At 45.7% G+C, this 13826-nt stretch overlaps 2 protein-coding genes across 30 annotated transcripts in view; one reads left to right on the top strand and one right to left on the bottom strand.

Annotated features, from left to right (window-relative positions):
• The window catches only part of map2 (microtubule-associated protein 2), an 86301-nt gene extending 78245 nt beyond the window's left edge, over window positions 1-8056 (top strand). For 21 of the 29 annotated variants that reach the window (XM_081713219.1, XM_035535897.2, XM_081713220.1 and 18 more), the window contains 4 exons: window positions 2315-2407; window positions 5099-5180; window positions 5624-5736; window positions 6109-8056. In XM_081713219.1, coding sequence (XP_081569345.1) covers window positions 2315-2407; window positions 5099-5180; window positions 5624-5736; window positions 6109-6324 — 504 coding nt within the window. In that variant the 3' untranslated portion in view covers window positions 6325-8056. The remainder of the gene's footprint in view (window positions 1-2314; window positions 2408-5098; window positions 5181-5623; window positions 5737-6108) is intronic. The other 8 variants (XM_081713226.1, XM_081713237.1, XM_081713242.1 and 5 more) reach the window with 2 other exon arrangements.
• Window positions 8057-8779: 723 nt separating this feature from the next.
• On the bottom strand, window positions 8780-13295 carry myl1 (myosin, light chain 1, alkali; skeletal, fast). The gene is made up of 6 exons (XM_027028663.3): window positions 13064-13295; window positions 11846-11873; window positions 10756-10899; window positions 10327-10500; window positions 9820-9897; window positions 8780-9339 (listed from the first exon to the last, which is right to left on the bottom strand). The coding sequence occupies exons 1-6, from the start codon at window positions 13190-13192 to the stop codon at window positions 9311-9313; spliced, it is 582 nt and encodes a 193-aa protein (XP_026884464.1). The 5' UTR covers window positions 13193-13295; the 3' UTR covers window positions 8780-9310.
• Window positions 13296-13826: the final 531 nt, after the last annotated feature.

The following is a 13826-nucleotide window of genomic DNA, read 5'->3' as shown; positions in this document are numbered from 1 at the left end:
TCTCAAATTCCTTCATATGCTCTTTCATCTGTTTGCAAAAAAAAACAGGAAAGAGGCTTTGCCATTGGAGACAGAATCAAATATGAGAAAACACACACACACACACAACCATATTCATGTACTGTTTATGTACTATGTACATAAGGTATGCATAAAGACGTCTTTTAGGCCGGTGCTCCAGTTCCCCCCGATGTGCATGACATGACATTCCGTACACAGAGACGAGGTCATATGAGGCAGCATATCGGAGGGGTCCGGGGGCAGGGAAGCGGAGCAGAGAGACCAATTGCAGCACGGAAGAGCGGCCAGGAAGGAGCGCGGAGGAGAGAGCTGATGCACAGGACGGGAGCTCGTTGCTTTAGGAGAAAACGGACTCCAGCGATGTCTGGAATACTCCGCAGGGCACTGAGAATAAGAGCAACACTACACTTCTCGGAGCATGGACCGTGTGAAATTCCCTGGTTGGGCTAAGGTTTAGATATCTGTCTAGCTATCATGGCCTTAGATGCAATTTATGTTTAGAAATAAGGCATAAATCTACATAATGATTTTGATGAAGTACTTTTGATCAAGGAAGAGTATGCAACCGAAAATCGACCAACAAATATTTTCCGCGGTGCAAGTCTCTTCAATCCGTCGTGGTTTGTGCCGTTTACGTACTGATGATTTCACAAGAACGAAAACTTGCTCTGGGCAGTGATCACCCTGGGTTGGATTTGAGTTGAGGGCCAGACTTGTGGGGAGCGGTCAGGGACTAGACCGCCTTGTGCTGGGGGTGAAAGGTCGCATAAATCCTCCAGCAGTCACAAGCCATCCGGCCCTAGATGTGCGGTCCCCACCCCCCGGCTGACTGGGATTGACTGGAAGTGACTCCCCGGATCAGGGCTCAAGCGCTCCAGCCAGTCGGTCATGACAGCCGGCCCAGGGTGAGTGACAGGGGACCCCTTGGCCTCGACCAGGACAGACGGCCGAGAGCAAGAAAAGTCGCGCCACACAGCGGCGACCTGGCAAACAACCCCGCCCCGCAGACGTTGCCCCCTGCCCCCATGGCACTCTGGCTCTGCTAAATAATTCAGGCACGATTTGTGGCCGAGGTGTTCATGAGTCTAGCGGTCACTGTGTTTGGCATGCTTAATGAGAGTAGATGTGTGTTCTCGTTGACGTACCGAACGTGTGTGTGTGTGTGTGTGTGTGTGTGTGTGTGTGTGAGAGATAGACAGAGAGAGAGAGAGAGAGAGAGAGAGAGAGAGAGAGAGAGGCCCAAAAAATGATGACTATAGCTTGGCCAAGCTTAGAAGTTCCTGTTCATTCAGTTTTTTCAAACACTGAGAAGTCATATACTACAATAAATACAATAAGTTCTACAATAAATACTGCAACAAATGCCCTAAATAATACTAAACGAATTTAGCAGTTAAGCATTATTTACTAGTAAATGAGTTAAATTTGCCTTTTTCACATTTCAGTTTTAGTGTAGATGATTTATCAGCAAGGACTGACATATTGAAATGGCTTTTTTTTTTCTTCTCTGTCTTATAACTATATAATTATACAGCTCAAGTGCTGTGTTTGTGTGTGAGTCAGTGTTGTTTACATTATGGCTATCGAGTTGTTGCAGGCTTCTTTTATTAGCAGGACATTAGAAAGGCTTTTGACACCCTGACCGAAACAGCTCCATGAGAAGGAGGAGCAGGTCTGACAGCTGACTTCTTCTCCTCTGCTCCTGCTGAAAGATGGTCACCCAACCACCCAACCATCCATACATCCATATTCACCCCTTTCCCATAATCCCTTCAGCAGTTCCACAGTTCAGTACACGGGTAAAGAAGGCTGCGGCCTGGCTGTCTGAGCTCCTCCAGTGCTCTCTCATGCTCTCCCCTGTGCGGGGGAATTAAACAGAGGGTTTAATCTTCGGCGGAAGGTTTCTCGTCTCTCTGAGGTCGTGTGAGGCCGGTGTCAAGCCAGCGCTTCCTGAAGTTCACAGTTGACTAGCGACACAGCTTCATATCCTCCGTCCATTGTCATTACTTTGCTGTTGTCCATCTACTGAGTGAGACAGCTAATGTGTGTGTGTGTGTGTGTGTGTGTGTGTGTGTGTGTGTGTGTGTGTGTGAGTGCGTGCGTGTGTGTGTGTGAGTGTGTGTGTGTGTGTGTGCGTGCGTGCGTGAGTGCGTGCGTGCGTGCGTGTGTATGTGTGTGTGTGTGAGTGCGTGCGTGCATGCGTGAGTGCGTGCGTGCGTGCGCGTGCGTGCGTGTGTGTGTGTGTGTGCGTGTGTGTGTGTGTGTGTGTGTGTCCATCTCCATCTTCATCTAGATTCAAATTGCAATGAAGAAGATGGACTTCACTCACGTACAGTCAAAGTGTGGCTCCAAGGATAATATGAAGCACTCACCTCACGGAGGCAACGTACGTAGCGCTCGCCGTCTTCCCTCCGCCCGTCCGCCGCCCTGCTGGTGGAGGTGTGACCCCGCACTCCCACGAGTGAACGACGGTTCTCAGGCTGGTGGCCAGTGGTCAGCCTGACCCGGTCCGGTCCGTTCCTGTAGTCTCCCTCTGAAACCCAGAACATCTATGGCAGGTCCAGTGCGGTCAGACGTGCCCCCTCCTCTCCACACACAAACCCCCCCAAGTTTTCTTTGATTCTCTGATCTCTTGGCCTCTCTTTCAACCAGTTTTCTCACCCTCCTTCTCTTCTCTGAAAGGCTTTCCTTCACGATAAGAACTGTGTCCTTTCTTGTTGCCATGCCTGCTATGATGTATGCATGTCATGCGCATGTATTCACACGCAGAGGAACGCAGCATATAAGAAACTGCCATAACCAACGAGGGGGTGATTTCCTGTTTTCTGAAGTGGAATTAATTAGCATTCAGAAGTATTAAAAGTTGTTTTCTGTATTTCAGGCTCTTACAGAAGCACTGGCGTTGTTTTGGGTGTGATCTTAAACCTTTTCCTCACTTATCACAACCGTATATTTTAACGTGTTCACTCTTTAGCGTCTCTTTAATGGGATTAATGGGTTTAATGGGTTTGGTAATGAGGTTAATGGGTTTGGTAACAGGTTTTGTAGGTTTAATGGGTTTGGTATTGCATTTAATAGGTTTATTGGGTTTAATGGGTTTGGTAACAGGTTTGGCAACTCTTACACTCTTTATCTTTTCTTAGGTGATGAAACATGCATAACACACACACACACACACACACACACACACACACACGGCTATGCAGACAGACCAAGCATGCGTTGTCCTCGGCTGCTCTCTGTGCCTCTCTCGTGTCGTCCAGTATCGGCAGGTGTTTGTGCGATCTGACCTAGTTCTGCTAATTTGCGTCTGCCTCTCTGTCAATCCGACTTTGACTTCTGTCCCTTCCAGCAGCTGTGATTCAGGTCCTCTGCTGGGGCACAGTTAGCCCGCAGTTTGAGCAGATGTGTTCAGAAGACGCCTCGTCAGTGCAGTTGACTTTTTAAAGTCCTAGCAGATGTCAGGCTAGATTAATGATGGTTGAAGGGTTATGTACAGCGGCGAGAGGAATGTCTGCAAGAGTGTGTGTGTGTGTGTGTGTGTGTGTGTGTGTGTGTGTGTGTGTGTGTGTGTGTGTGTGTGTGTGTGTGTGTGTGTGTGTGTGTTTGCGTGCATGCGTATGTGTCTGTGTGGGTGTGTGTGTGTGCACGTATGTGTGTGTGTGTGCGTGTGTGCGCACTGAGACTGAATGCAGGCTGAACCCACAGCACCAGGACTGTGATATAATGACCTCACAGCAGCAGGGTGTGCGCATGCCTTGCTCAGTGCACTCGACACTGCGTGCCATAACCCAGAGCCTTTCTTAGTCATCCATCCCTGTGATTGGCCGTCACCGGAGCCATGATGACCTGATCCGACTGACTCCTTTAACCAGCTGGTGAATCAAGTCCCCTTGTGTCCTCTCCTCACTGTGTGAACCTGGACTGGGCAGTCAGTGGAGGACAGAACATGAGTCTGATTGACCCAGCTAAGCAAAAAGTGTGTGTGTGTGTGTGTGTGTGTATGGACAGACAGACAGATAGATAGATAGATATTCAAAATGTTAGAAAGTACGCAGAGTTACCAGAGAAACAGGACGGTTGAGATAGAGGTCCATCATCAGCTGGGGCTTATATAAAGGTCCTGTATAATCATGTTACATGTATTCCTGGCCCTGTGCAGTGTGCAGTGTGCAGCGTGCAGTGTGCAGTGGGCTCACAGGCAGCGTTTCTCCGCTCTGGAGGAAAAGAAATGGCTTGACTCAGAATGTTCAGGATGTTGCTCTCAGGCTTCGTGTTCCTTAAGTGCCCCACGAGGTGATTAATTGACCGGCTGCGCTGGACAGAAACTGATGGGCTCCCTCTTGTTCATTCTCGTTAGTCACAGAAGGCTTTTAAACTGGCATCCAATTTTACTATCTAATCTCCCACTAATGACCTGTCGTCTTGACCCAGTAGGAACAGCAGTTGTCTAATTACTGTACAATGAGGGCTGAAGTTAAAAGGTGAACACGGTATATGTCCACGGTATGAGTGAAGAGAAGACTGGGAGACGCAGACCCAGTAAATGCACTGCATCATCGTGACGGTGCTCGGTGACTTCACTCTGCATTTTCGTGATGTTTGCTCCACCCCTAGGCTGCCCCACGATCCTGAGCCAACCAATCACGATGTTTGGCGTCCTCCCAAAGTCCAGCCTCATGCCGGGAGGACATCATGACTGTATACCTCAAACAGTAGCATGTAGTGGCTATAGAAAGGAGACTTGTTAAATTCTCTTTACTGGGACCATGTAATAATACACCTTTACACACTGATTATTAGACATTTTATTTAATTACAAACCTGCAGGGCAATTAGATAACTCTGCATTTCTTGTAATTTATCTCTCTATTTATTTATTTACTTACTTGGGCATTTTATTTCTTATCCTCTTATATATTTCTTATATTACTTTATTTAATATACTTTTAATATTTAGTCCAACGTGTTCATCGTGTATCTGGGTGCCAGAGATTCTTCGCGTGCGTTTTTGTTCTCTTGCTCCACGTGCGCTGATTAAGTGGTTCTACAGTGACGTAAACTCCCTCCTTTACAGATACAAATTCAGTCCAAGAAGCTTGACCTCAGCCACGTGACGTCCAAGTGCGGCTCGCTGGACAACATCCGCCACAAACCAGGTTAGCAGGCATGCCAATAACCAGTCCAAACGCGTGCACTTAACTAGCTGGAGCAACATCGCCACCCGCTGGTGATATTTCTGCCTGGCTAACTGCACTCAGAGGTAATGTGCGGCATGCGTTAACAAAATACTTGTAGAAATCTACTCTGTAGGTCTTTAAAACAAATACGTGCAGAAATGCGTCCTTGTGATGTTTGTGTTACACATGCTTAAATACATTGTTTAGTGTATTTATAATCTCTTTTTTGTCTGTTCTACCTGGAGGTTTTTTTCATACTTCTTTGAGACTGGTAAAATTTATGAAAGTTGCATTTAATCTAATTTTGTACAAGAAAGACTAAGCATAAATATAAATATATAAATATATATAAGTACTCTGTTTCTGATACAATAGGTCAATTCTAATCAACTTCTTTGTCCCGGTCCCATCAACACCTCCAGGGGGCGGTAATGTGCGCATCGAGAGTGTGAAGCTGGACTTCAAAGATAAAGCCCAGGCCAAGGTGGGCTCTTTAGAAAATGCCCACCATGTACCCGGGGGAGGACACGTGATGGTGGGTGGGCCATGCTGCGTGACCCCTGACCTTTTTGAAGACTGCTGTGTATTTGGGCAGTGGTAGCTCAGTGGTTAAGGTACTTGAGTTGCAATTGGAAGGTTGCTGGTTCAAGCCACACCACTGCCAAGTTTCCACCATTGGGCCACTGAGCAAGGTCCTTAACCCTTGATTGCAATTAAATGTAAGTTGCTTTAGATAAAAGTGTCAGGCAAATGTAAATCTGATTATGCTTGTAGTTCCATTGCTGAAGGTTTTAAAACTCGCCGTGGGTTAAATAAAAAGCGATCTAATTGCCATCTGTTGTGTATAACCGGCCGTGTTATATAACGCAGTGTTGGTCCGGGTTTGAACGTCGCCTTTGTCTCCCAGATCGAGACTCACAAGCTGATGTTCCGCGAGATGGCCAAGGCTCGTGTGGACCATGGGGCGGACATCGTGACCCAGTCACCTGGGGCGTCCGGCGACACCTCGCCCCAGCGCCATAGCCACATGTCGTCATCGGGCAGCATCAACCTGCTGGAGTCTCCTCAGCTGGCCACGCTGGCCGAAGACGTGACCGCCGCCCTGGCCAAGCAGGGACTGTGAACCCGCCCTCCTCCCGGTCCCCTAACACCCAGCTACTGCCGCCACTCAGCTGCTCCCTTAAGCCCCGCCTCCCCAGCCCGCCTCCAGACCTGCAGTTAGTCTCCTGTAGTGGTGTGGTAGTGGTGGGTAACAACCCTTTCTGGAACACTGCATCTGCACTTGTCATACACATAGTCCTCTTTACCTGTCGCCTGGCAACCGCAATCTCCTGGAGCTGGCACGGACTTTATCTAGGAAAGAGGAGAAATGGAAACACAAAACATGTGGATTATTGTTTCATATTTTTTTTTTGCTATTCTCTCATTTGTTTTGTCTAATATTTCAATTACTTAGCTAGAGAGGTACCAGTGCTTTTATTCTCCCTGTTTACTGTGTAACTTTTTTACGGTTGTGTATACAAGCCTGAGGCCCTGTCCTCAGATCAGCCTTAGCTGCTGACAAGTATTAAGAAGGCAGGAATGAGGAATTTGGACATCTGTTCCCACATCAGTGCTCGGGAACAGGTATTTTTTATGACAGACAGGAGGTCATGTGACCATTCCATGCGCCATTCTTTGGTGCGGTCAGTGCATGGAGTCTTAACACACATCCCAAAAACACCTTAAGTATGCTCAGCCAACCAATAATATTATATACAATGTATATTAATATGTGTAGAATTATACCGACTAGTGAACAGCATCTCAATCAGTAGAAAAAAGACACCTTCGATAACTTATATCTGTACAATTGCATTATTACAACAAAAAAGAACATTAGGATATGGTATGATGAGCATGTCAATTCTATTACAGCAAAAAAGCTATTTTCTATTTCAACCAAAAGGATTTTAGTAAGACCTTTGCTGAACCATTGGATAATAAGACCATTTCATATTTTATAAATTAGCGACAACAACGTTATGCCTGTTGACCAGTTTGAATAACTGCATGGGTGTCGGCCAGGGCCCCTGCCTCAGCCGCTGCTGTGCCAAGCTCCAGATGGCTTTGTTTTCCACTCCCTGTCTCTGAGAAACAGTGTCGCAACCATACTTGAACTGCGTAAACATTACTTCACAAACAACATAACACTGACGCTCCTGGGTTCATGGAACGCTGTTGGAACGCTGCGGTCGTGTGCTGCGTGAGGATTAAGCAGGTTCTCCTACTCCAGGTGCCACCCCACCTCTCAATCCCCCCAAGCCCCAGTGCGAGTGCTGCGTCTGGGCACACTGGGTTGTCCCGGCAGCCTGACGGAGAGTGCTCTGGTTCCTCCTCCAGCGCTCAACGCAGGAAGCGGCTACCCCTGACCGTCGCGCCCTTACACCCTCTGTATCCTGCCGTGTTCAACTTAGACGCTTAGGTTTGTTTACGCATACACTTTAGAAGGTGGAAAAAGAAATGTAACAGCACACACACAAAAAAAAAACAGTTCTAAAAAAATCCCTCAGTGAGTGAGTGAAGTTTCAAAAAAAAAAAAAAAGCATCCTCCCTCATCTCGCATCCGTTTGAGAAAAGTGTGCCGGTGTATGATTTTCCTGTTGTCATTCGTGGTATCCCGCTCTTCCCTGCATCCCATTGTTTTGGGCTTCTGTGTGTACCCGCAGCCTCTCTGCTCCCGCCCCACTCCTGCTGCAGCTGTAACTCTATTTAAGAGCTCCTGTAGATGTATGCAGTTTTTCTCCCGTTGATATGATATGGATTACAAATGCTCTTAACGATTATGACAATAAAACCAAAATGGCAGAAAACAACCACTGGTGTGCAGTTCTTGTCGACGTTCTAGAGCGTGCTAAGGCATGCGTGCCGCTGTTTAAAAATCGCCAGGCTGGAAACAAGGGCAATCGTGGAACCAGTCTTCCGAGACATTTGTGTGAATTAGCTGCAGCCTCTGAATTTTTGACACAGATATTAATTAAATTAAAATTAATTAATTAATTAATTAGAATCCACATCAAAGCCCTTTTCAAGTTAAAATTTAAGTTACGTTTATGACTACTTTCAGAGCTGTGGGTTTAACTGTTTGGTAGGAGACCAGAGCCTATAAAATATAGAACATCTTACACATAACAAGTATTCTCAATCAGCCCATTCCTAACCAATAACATGTGACTATCCAGTTCCATATTCTAATAAACAGCCTCCCACATACATGTCTTTCTTTTTTAAGAATAAAAGTAAAAAGACTGAAATAATGTGCAAGATTCAAGCAGTTAAGTGTAAATACAGCAGCCATCTGTGGTACAGGTAGAAGGATCGTCCTTGTAAGGTTTTTAAATGTCAATGAATTAGTGGCACTAAGGTGTACCACTATGATCTGAAAATGTCAAATAGTAGATTATATGGGTAGACTATGGATGTAGATTATATGGGTAATCCAATAAATGCCGCACACTGAAAGCGTATGTAAAGGCACCAACCGGGGTTCAATGTCGGCCTGCTTTGGTGGAGACAAGAACAGGAGTCTGAACAAGACGTGTAGTTTGTGGAAAGTTTATTATGAGAAATGACAGAGGCACAAAATAAATTAACACTCTGTGGAGAAGGGGCGAGGGAGAGCGAGCGGGTTTAGCCACCCGTCCCACAGTGGAGGTGGTATAGCACCGTCGACCTGCTGATCCGGACAACAAAGAGTTAAGGGTGGGGGTGGGGGTGGTGGTCTGTCAGCGAGGGTAGCTACCACACCCCTTTCCGCCCTCATTACCGCCCCACTGCGGAGAGGCTCGCCCAGCGCCCAAAGGGCAGGACATTGGCTGCTGCTGCTGCTGCAGCCGAGAGACAAGAACGAAAAAAAAACAAATGTTCTGGGTGGGTTCTGACTTCCAAGAGTGGATGAGAGAAAGGGAAAAAACACATGAAAAGACAAAGAAAGAATGGCTTAAAAATGGCATGTCATAGTCCTTTTTTTCTCTACTCTGTTTCCCGGGTGTTTGCAGGAAACAGCACATGGACACCCTGACACCATGGGGTCAGGAGACACAGACGAGCTTCCTCCCAGCCGTTACCTCTTACACTGACAAGATGTGTTTCACGAAAGCTGCGGGGGAGGGAGCAAACATAGAAACAGCCAATTAGGAAAAGGATAGCGGCAGATTGGCAGAATATGAATATGATATTGTGAATATGAATATGATATTGTAGTAGTGTACAGATTCAGGCCTATTTTAGTTGATTTTTCAGATTGATGGGTTTGTTTTTTTTGACCACTAAAATGATCCAACACCACAGAGCCCTAATGCTGTGTCTTACAGAAATGCTTTGTGGTCTCTATCAAACACATATCCTCATGTGAAAATAGAAAGGTTAGAGTTAAGAACACTATCAGAGTAAAGCCCTGGCTAGAGTGGAAAAGCAAAGAGTAAACGTTTTTCTTTAAGTGCATATTTAAGCGCTTAATAATTCAATGAAGATCCGTTATGCTGAATGTCTCTATAACTATATGTAGATGTTAAATAATGTGTTGGCTATAACACACGTGGTGTGAGCCACATGCCAGCAGTCTTCCTGCAGCACTGACCTTCATAGTTAACGCAGCCGTTCTCGTCCTCCTGGCCTACCATGAGAGCATCAACTTCAGCCTCTGACATCCTCTCACCTGTCAATCATTGGTTAGACCAATAAGATTGTAGAACAGTTATATTTACTTCCATCACAGGAAAAATCCTGTGTTTTCTTGAGTGTGTTTGAAGAACCTTGTAGGTATTGACTCAAGGATTTTGCTGTGTAGAACAGATATATTCCTTAGTCCTTCATACAAGAGTGGAGCCCCAGGTTCATCACAGAAACAGCATAGCAATTAAAAAATATCCAATCTAATTTGTAATCTGGATGAATCTTCGTTTAACGAAGGATTCTCATCCATTTCTCTTTGATCGAGTGAAAGCATGTAGAACGCTTAAACGATTCAACCTGAGGAACACGCAGGGATTGTCTTCGTTTAAACTCGTGTATAAGCAATTGGTGGAAAGGAAGCCCCATCAGACGCTATTGCTGTCTCGCTGTCCGTGTGGCGTGGGGTGCTTACCCAGCGTCGAGAGAACAATACGCAGCTCAGCCCCCATCACCGTGCCATTTCCCTCCTTGTCAAAGACACGCAGGCCCTCAACGTAATCCTCAAAGGTCCCTTTGTTCGGGCTGTTGACTACGTACTGCAGCATGGGCAGGAAGGCCTCGAACTCCACCCTCTTGTTAGCCAACTCTGTAGCAAGGGTGGACAGCAAGGCACAGGGGTCAGAGGTGAACGGTACCGTCGCCGGAGTTAAACGCGACACACGGTGCCTTGGAACCGGACGGACAAACGCGGCCCTCGCGCCGAAGGGTGAGTACAAGGTGGGGAGGAAGGGGACTTGGAACTGGCTGCACAGCAGTGCTGGTGGCTCTTTCAAGAACGCACATGACACAGCATTCACACAGACAAGCCAAGTGAACATGCTGCAAAGGTTAAGGCTCGAACCTTCAGCAGAGGGGTTGCCAAGAATGTGGTTCACTTCCTTGTTGGTGGGGTTCTGTCCCAGAGCGCGCATGATGTCAGCGATCTGGTTGTAGGCCACCTTGTTGTCGCCAACTCTATCGAAGAGGCCAAAAGCTTCTTTGTAGTCTGGGGTAAGGAAATGTAGGAGAGGCTTTATTTAGGTTTCATAAGCATTTATATGACATTTTTCTGTAATGAAATCACATTCATTCTTCTGAAGGACCGAATACATAACGTTAAATAAATGTAATAAAAGTTATCGGCCCATTGTGTACACGTCGAGGTGGTGAGCCTGTGTGGGATCAGAGTGAGACCTCAGAGTTAATCACAACCTGCTGGTCAGGTTAGCAGGCCAAGTGTTCAGTGCTAAACACCTAATTCACTGAACCTTACCAATAAAAAGCAGCATCTGCTAATGTGCTCAGTGAGCAGCGTCTCCGTGGTGATAACCAAGACAAGCTACTCCAATGGGATTTGAAAACATGGCCGGCAGGAAAGTGAGCTGGCAGCAGTTTATTAACTCCGTATGCCTGGGGAAGGGTTAGCACACCGACTTGGAATTGATATGCTCCCCTAAGAATATAACCCCAGCCATATAAAGGCACTGGCATGCCTGAGTGACCCATGGAAAAGCAGGAATGCTGACTGGAGAGTAACTAACACTGATCCGGTGATAATCTGGCCTTCTGGGCAAGGGGGGCTTCACAAACAGATGATTGGTCACTTTAAAGCTGAATTTAAGGTTTCATTGATCTTTTACATTTATTTTAATGGCGAAATAACACATCAGGCAGTTTAGGGAATTTAATGCTTATTCCAATTATTTCAAAGCCTTGTGGTTTTCTTATTCAATATTAGCATCACACAGAGGATTTACATAATCAATACACACCATTTATTAGCCATTTTTGTGTTTACCAACATTACTATATATAATGAAAATTGTTTCACTTGGTTCATTCATTCATCCATTACTTGCATTCACTCTTGAGAGTTAATGATATAGATCCAATGTATAGACCTATGCCTTATTTATCAGGCAAGCACACAAACGTTATGGCAGTAAACTCACCCTCAAGCTGTTCTGGCGAGAACTGCACCTACAGGAGGACAGGGAGAAACCTTTAGGTCTGCTTACTCTAAGAAAGTCATTCACTTCTTGTGATGCAATAACTCCTGCATTTAATCTCCAAAACACTGACAGCATAATCAATATCATATAGATTGTGCTGATCATTTTAACAATGTTCTTTAAACTTTTATTAAAAGTGCTTTAAACAGGATTTTGTTGTAAAATTGGCAGTTTTGTACAGAAACACACTATCCATATGAATGAGCAAACTAAATAAAACTGAATTTAATAGCCTTTTTAATTTAATGTATACATTTTGTAATCCTAGTTCATTAGTATTAGCGATATGTATGTTTTAAACTATTGAGAAAGTGTAAAAAGTCATTCAGTTTAATAAAAAGATATTTGATTTGATTTGATTTACTTTTGGTTTGGTGAAGGCACCACTATTACTTTGATCAGAAGTGAAAAGCTGGTAACAAGCCTGGACATGCTTACCTGACCATAAGATTAGATTCTGATTCTATTTCATCCAGACAGATTTGTAAAAAAAATCTTTCAATCATGTATTATCACAATTTTGGAATATCTAGATCGTATAAAGAATTGAGATAAGGCAAGCGATCCCTTCTGATCGTTTCTTAGAAATGAGTCATGAATAACGTGGAAGCAACGATTTGAGAGAAACGGAAAGGCTGGAGTATCAGTGTCGGAGGTCAAGCTACATTTCCCCGCACGCTTAATTTAGGTCCTTCCACGGCCGTGGCAAGAAGAAGGGAGGTCCATCTTTGGCTGCCTTAAGCTTGTCCACATTTGGTTACATACTGCACCTCAGTGTGTCATCTCAGTGCAGAATCTCAGTCAGTAAAGCCGACAGCTGTGGATAACCAGTTTAGTCAAATGTTTCCGATTATTCGCCGATTAGTCGGCAACTTCCACAGAACTATCCATGGTGCTGATTCTCCCCCCCCCCCCCCACAACCGTAGTTTTTGATCCTACATATAGTGGTCAGGAAGGAAGACCTGCTGTAAGTCAGGCACGCCCAAACGCTACACATATACTGTCATAAATAAATCGTTGTTGTTTTTATCACAATTTACTCTTGACGATTAAGAAAAAAAATGCATAAACAAAGAAAAGTATACACCGACGACCGAACCTTTCTACCTTTTAACGCGTTTGAAACCACGTCGTGGTGTGTAAGATGATGTTTTTACCTTGACTGCAGACAGGTCAACGGCTGCGACTTTGGGTTTGGCCTCGGGCGCTGGCGCGGGTGCGGGTGCGGGTGCGGGCTCGGCTTTCTTCGCGGGTTCGGGCTTCTTGGCGTCTTTCTTGGGTGCCATGATATCAGATGAGTTTGTTTTCACCACCGGGAGGGAAAGCAACACTGGGAGTGGACCACGACCTGGAGGATACTCAGCGCTCTCGCGGCAAGAATAGATATATAGATATATATATACCCGTCTATTTCACCCCATAGTTGATTTCAGTCGGACGTGTGGACCGATTGGTCGAAGGACGGTGAAGGGTGGACTCATTCTCTATAAATGGAGATGGAGGTGGGTGGCACAGGGGCGCGGAGATGGGCCAGAGCTCTTTTTTATTTGGAGTAGGAGAAAACTGGGAAAGTGGGGAAAGTGAGGGGTCACGCTCAAATTTGAGAGCTCGAAGAGCCATTAGAAGAATCCTAAGAATGCAGCCGAGGACTCAACGTAGGAGACACACGACCGGTCCAATGTGAAGGGTCAGAAAAGGGATCTAGGTTGTTCTGTGTTGCTCAAAGCACAGGTGTGTATGTATGAACACCTGACTTTATTAGCGAAAAGGACAATAGGCCAGGACATCGGCGCAGGGAAATTCTAGAGGCGCAGCTATTCAACCGACAAGGAGCGCGCGATCAGTTAAAAAATGATATCACACGCAGTGCTGTGACACCAGCTGACACGGGCGTTTTTGTTTCTTAACTAGTGTGACACC

This window comes from Electrophorus electricus, chromosome 4, assembly GCF_041902795.1.
Source record: "Electrophorus electricus isolate QZ-2024a chromosome 4, ASM4190279v1, whole genome shotgun sequence".
Lineage (NCBI taxonomy): Eukaryota > Metazoa > Chordata > Actinopteri > Gymnotiformes > Gymnotidae > Electrophorus > Electrophorus electricus.
This window is presented reverse-complemented; position numbering and strand designations above follow the sequence as displayed.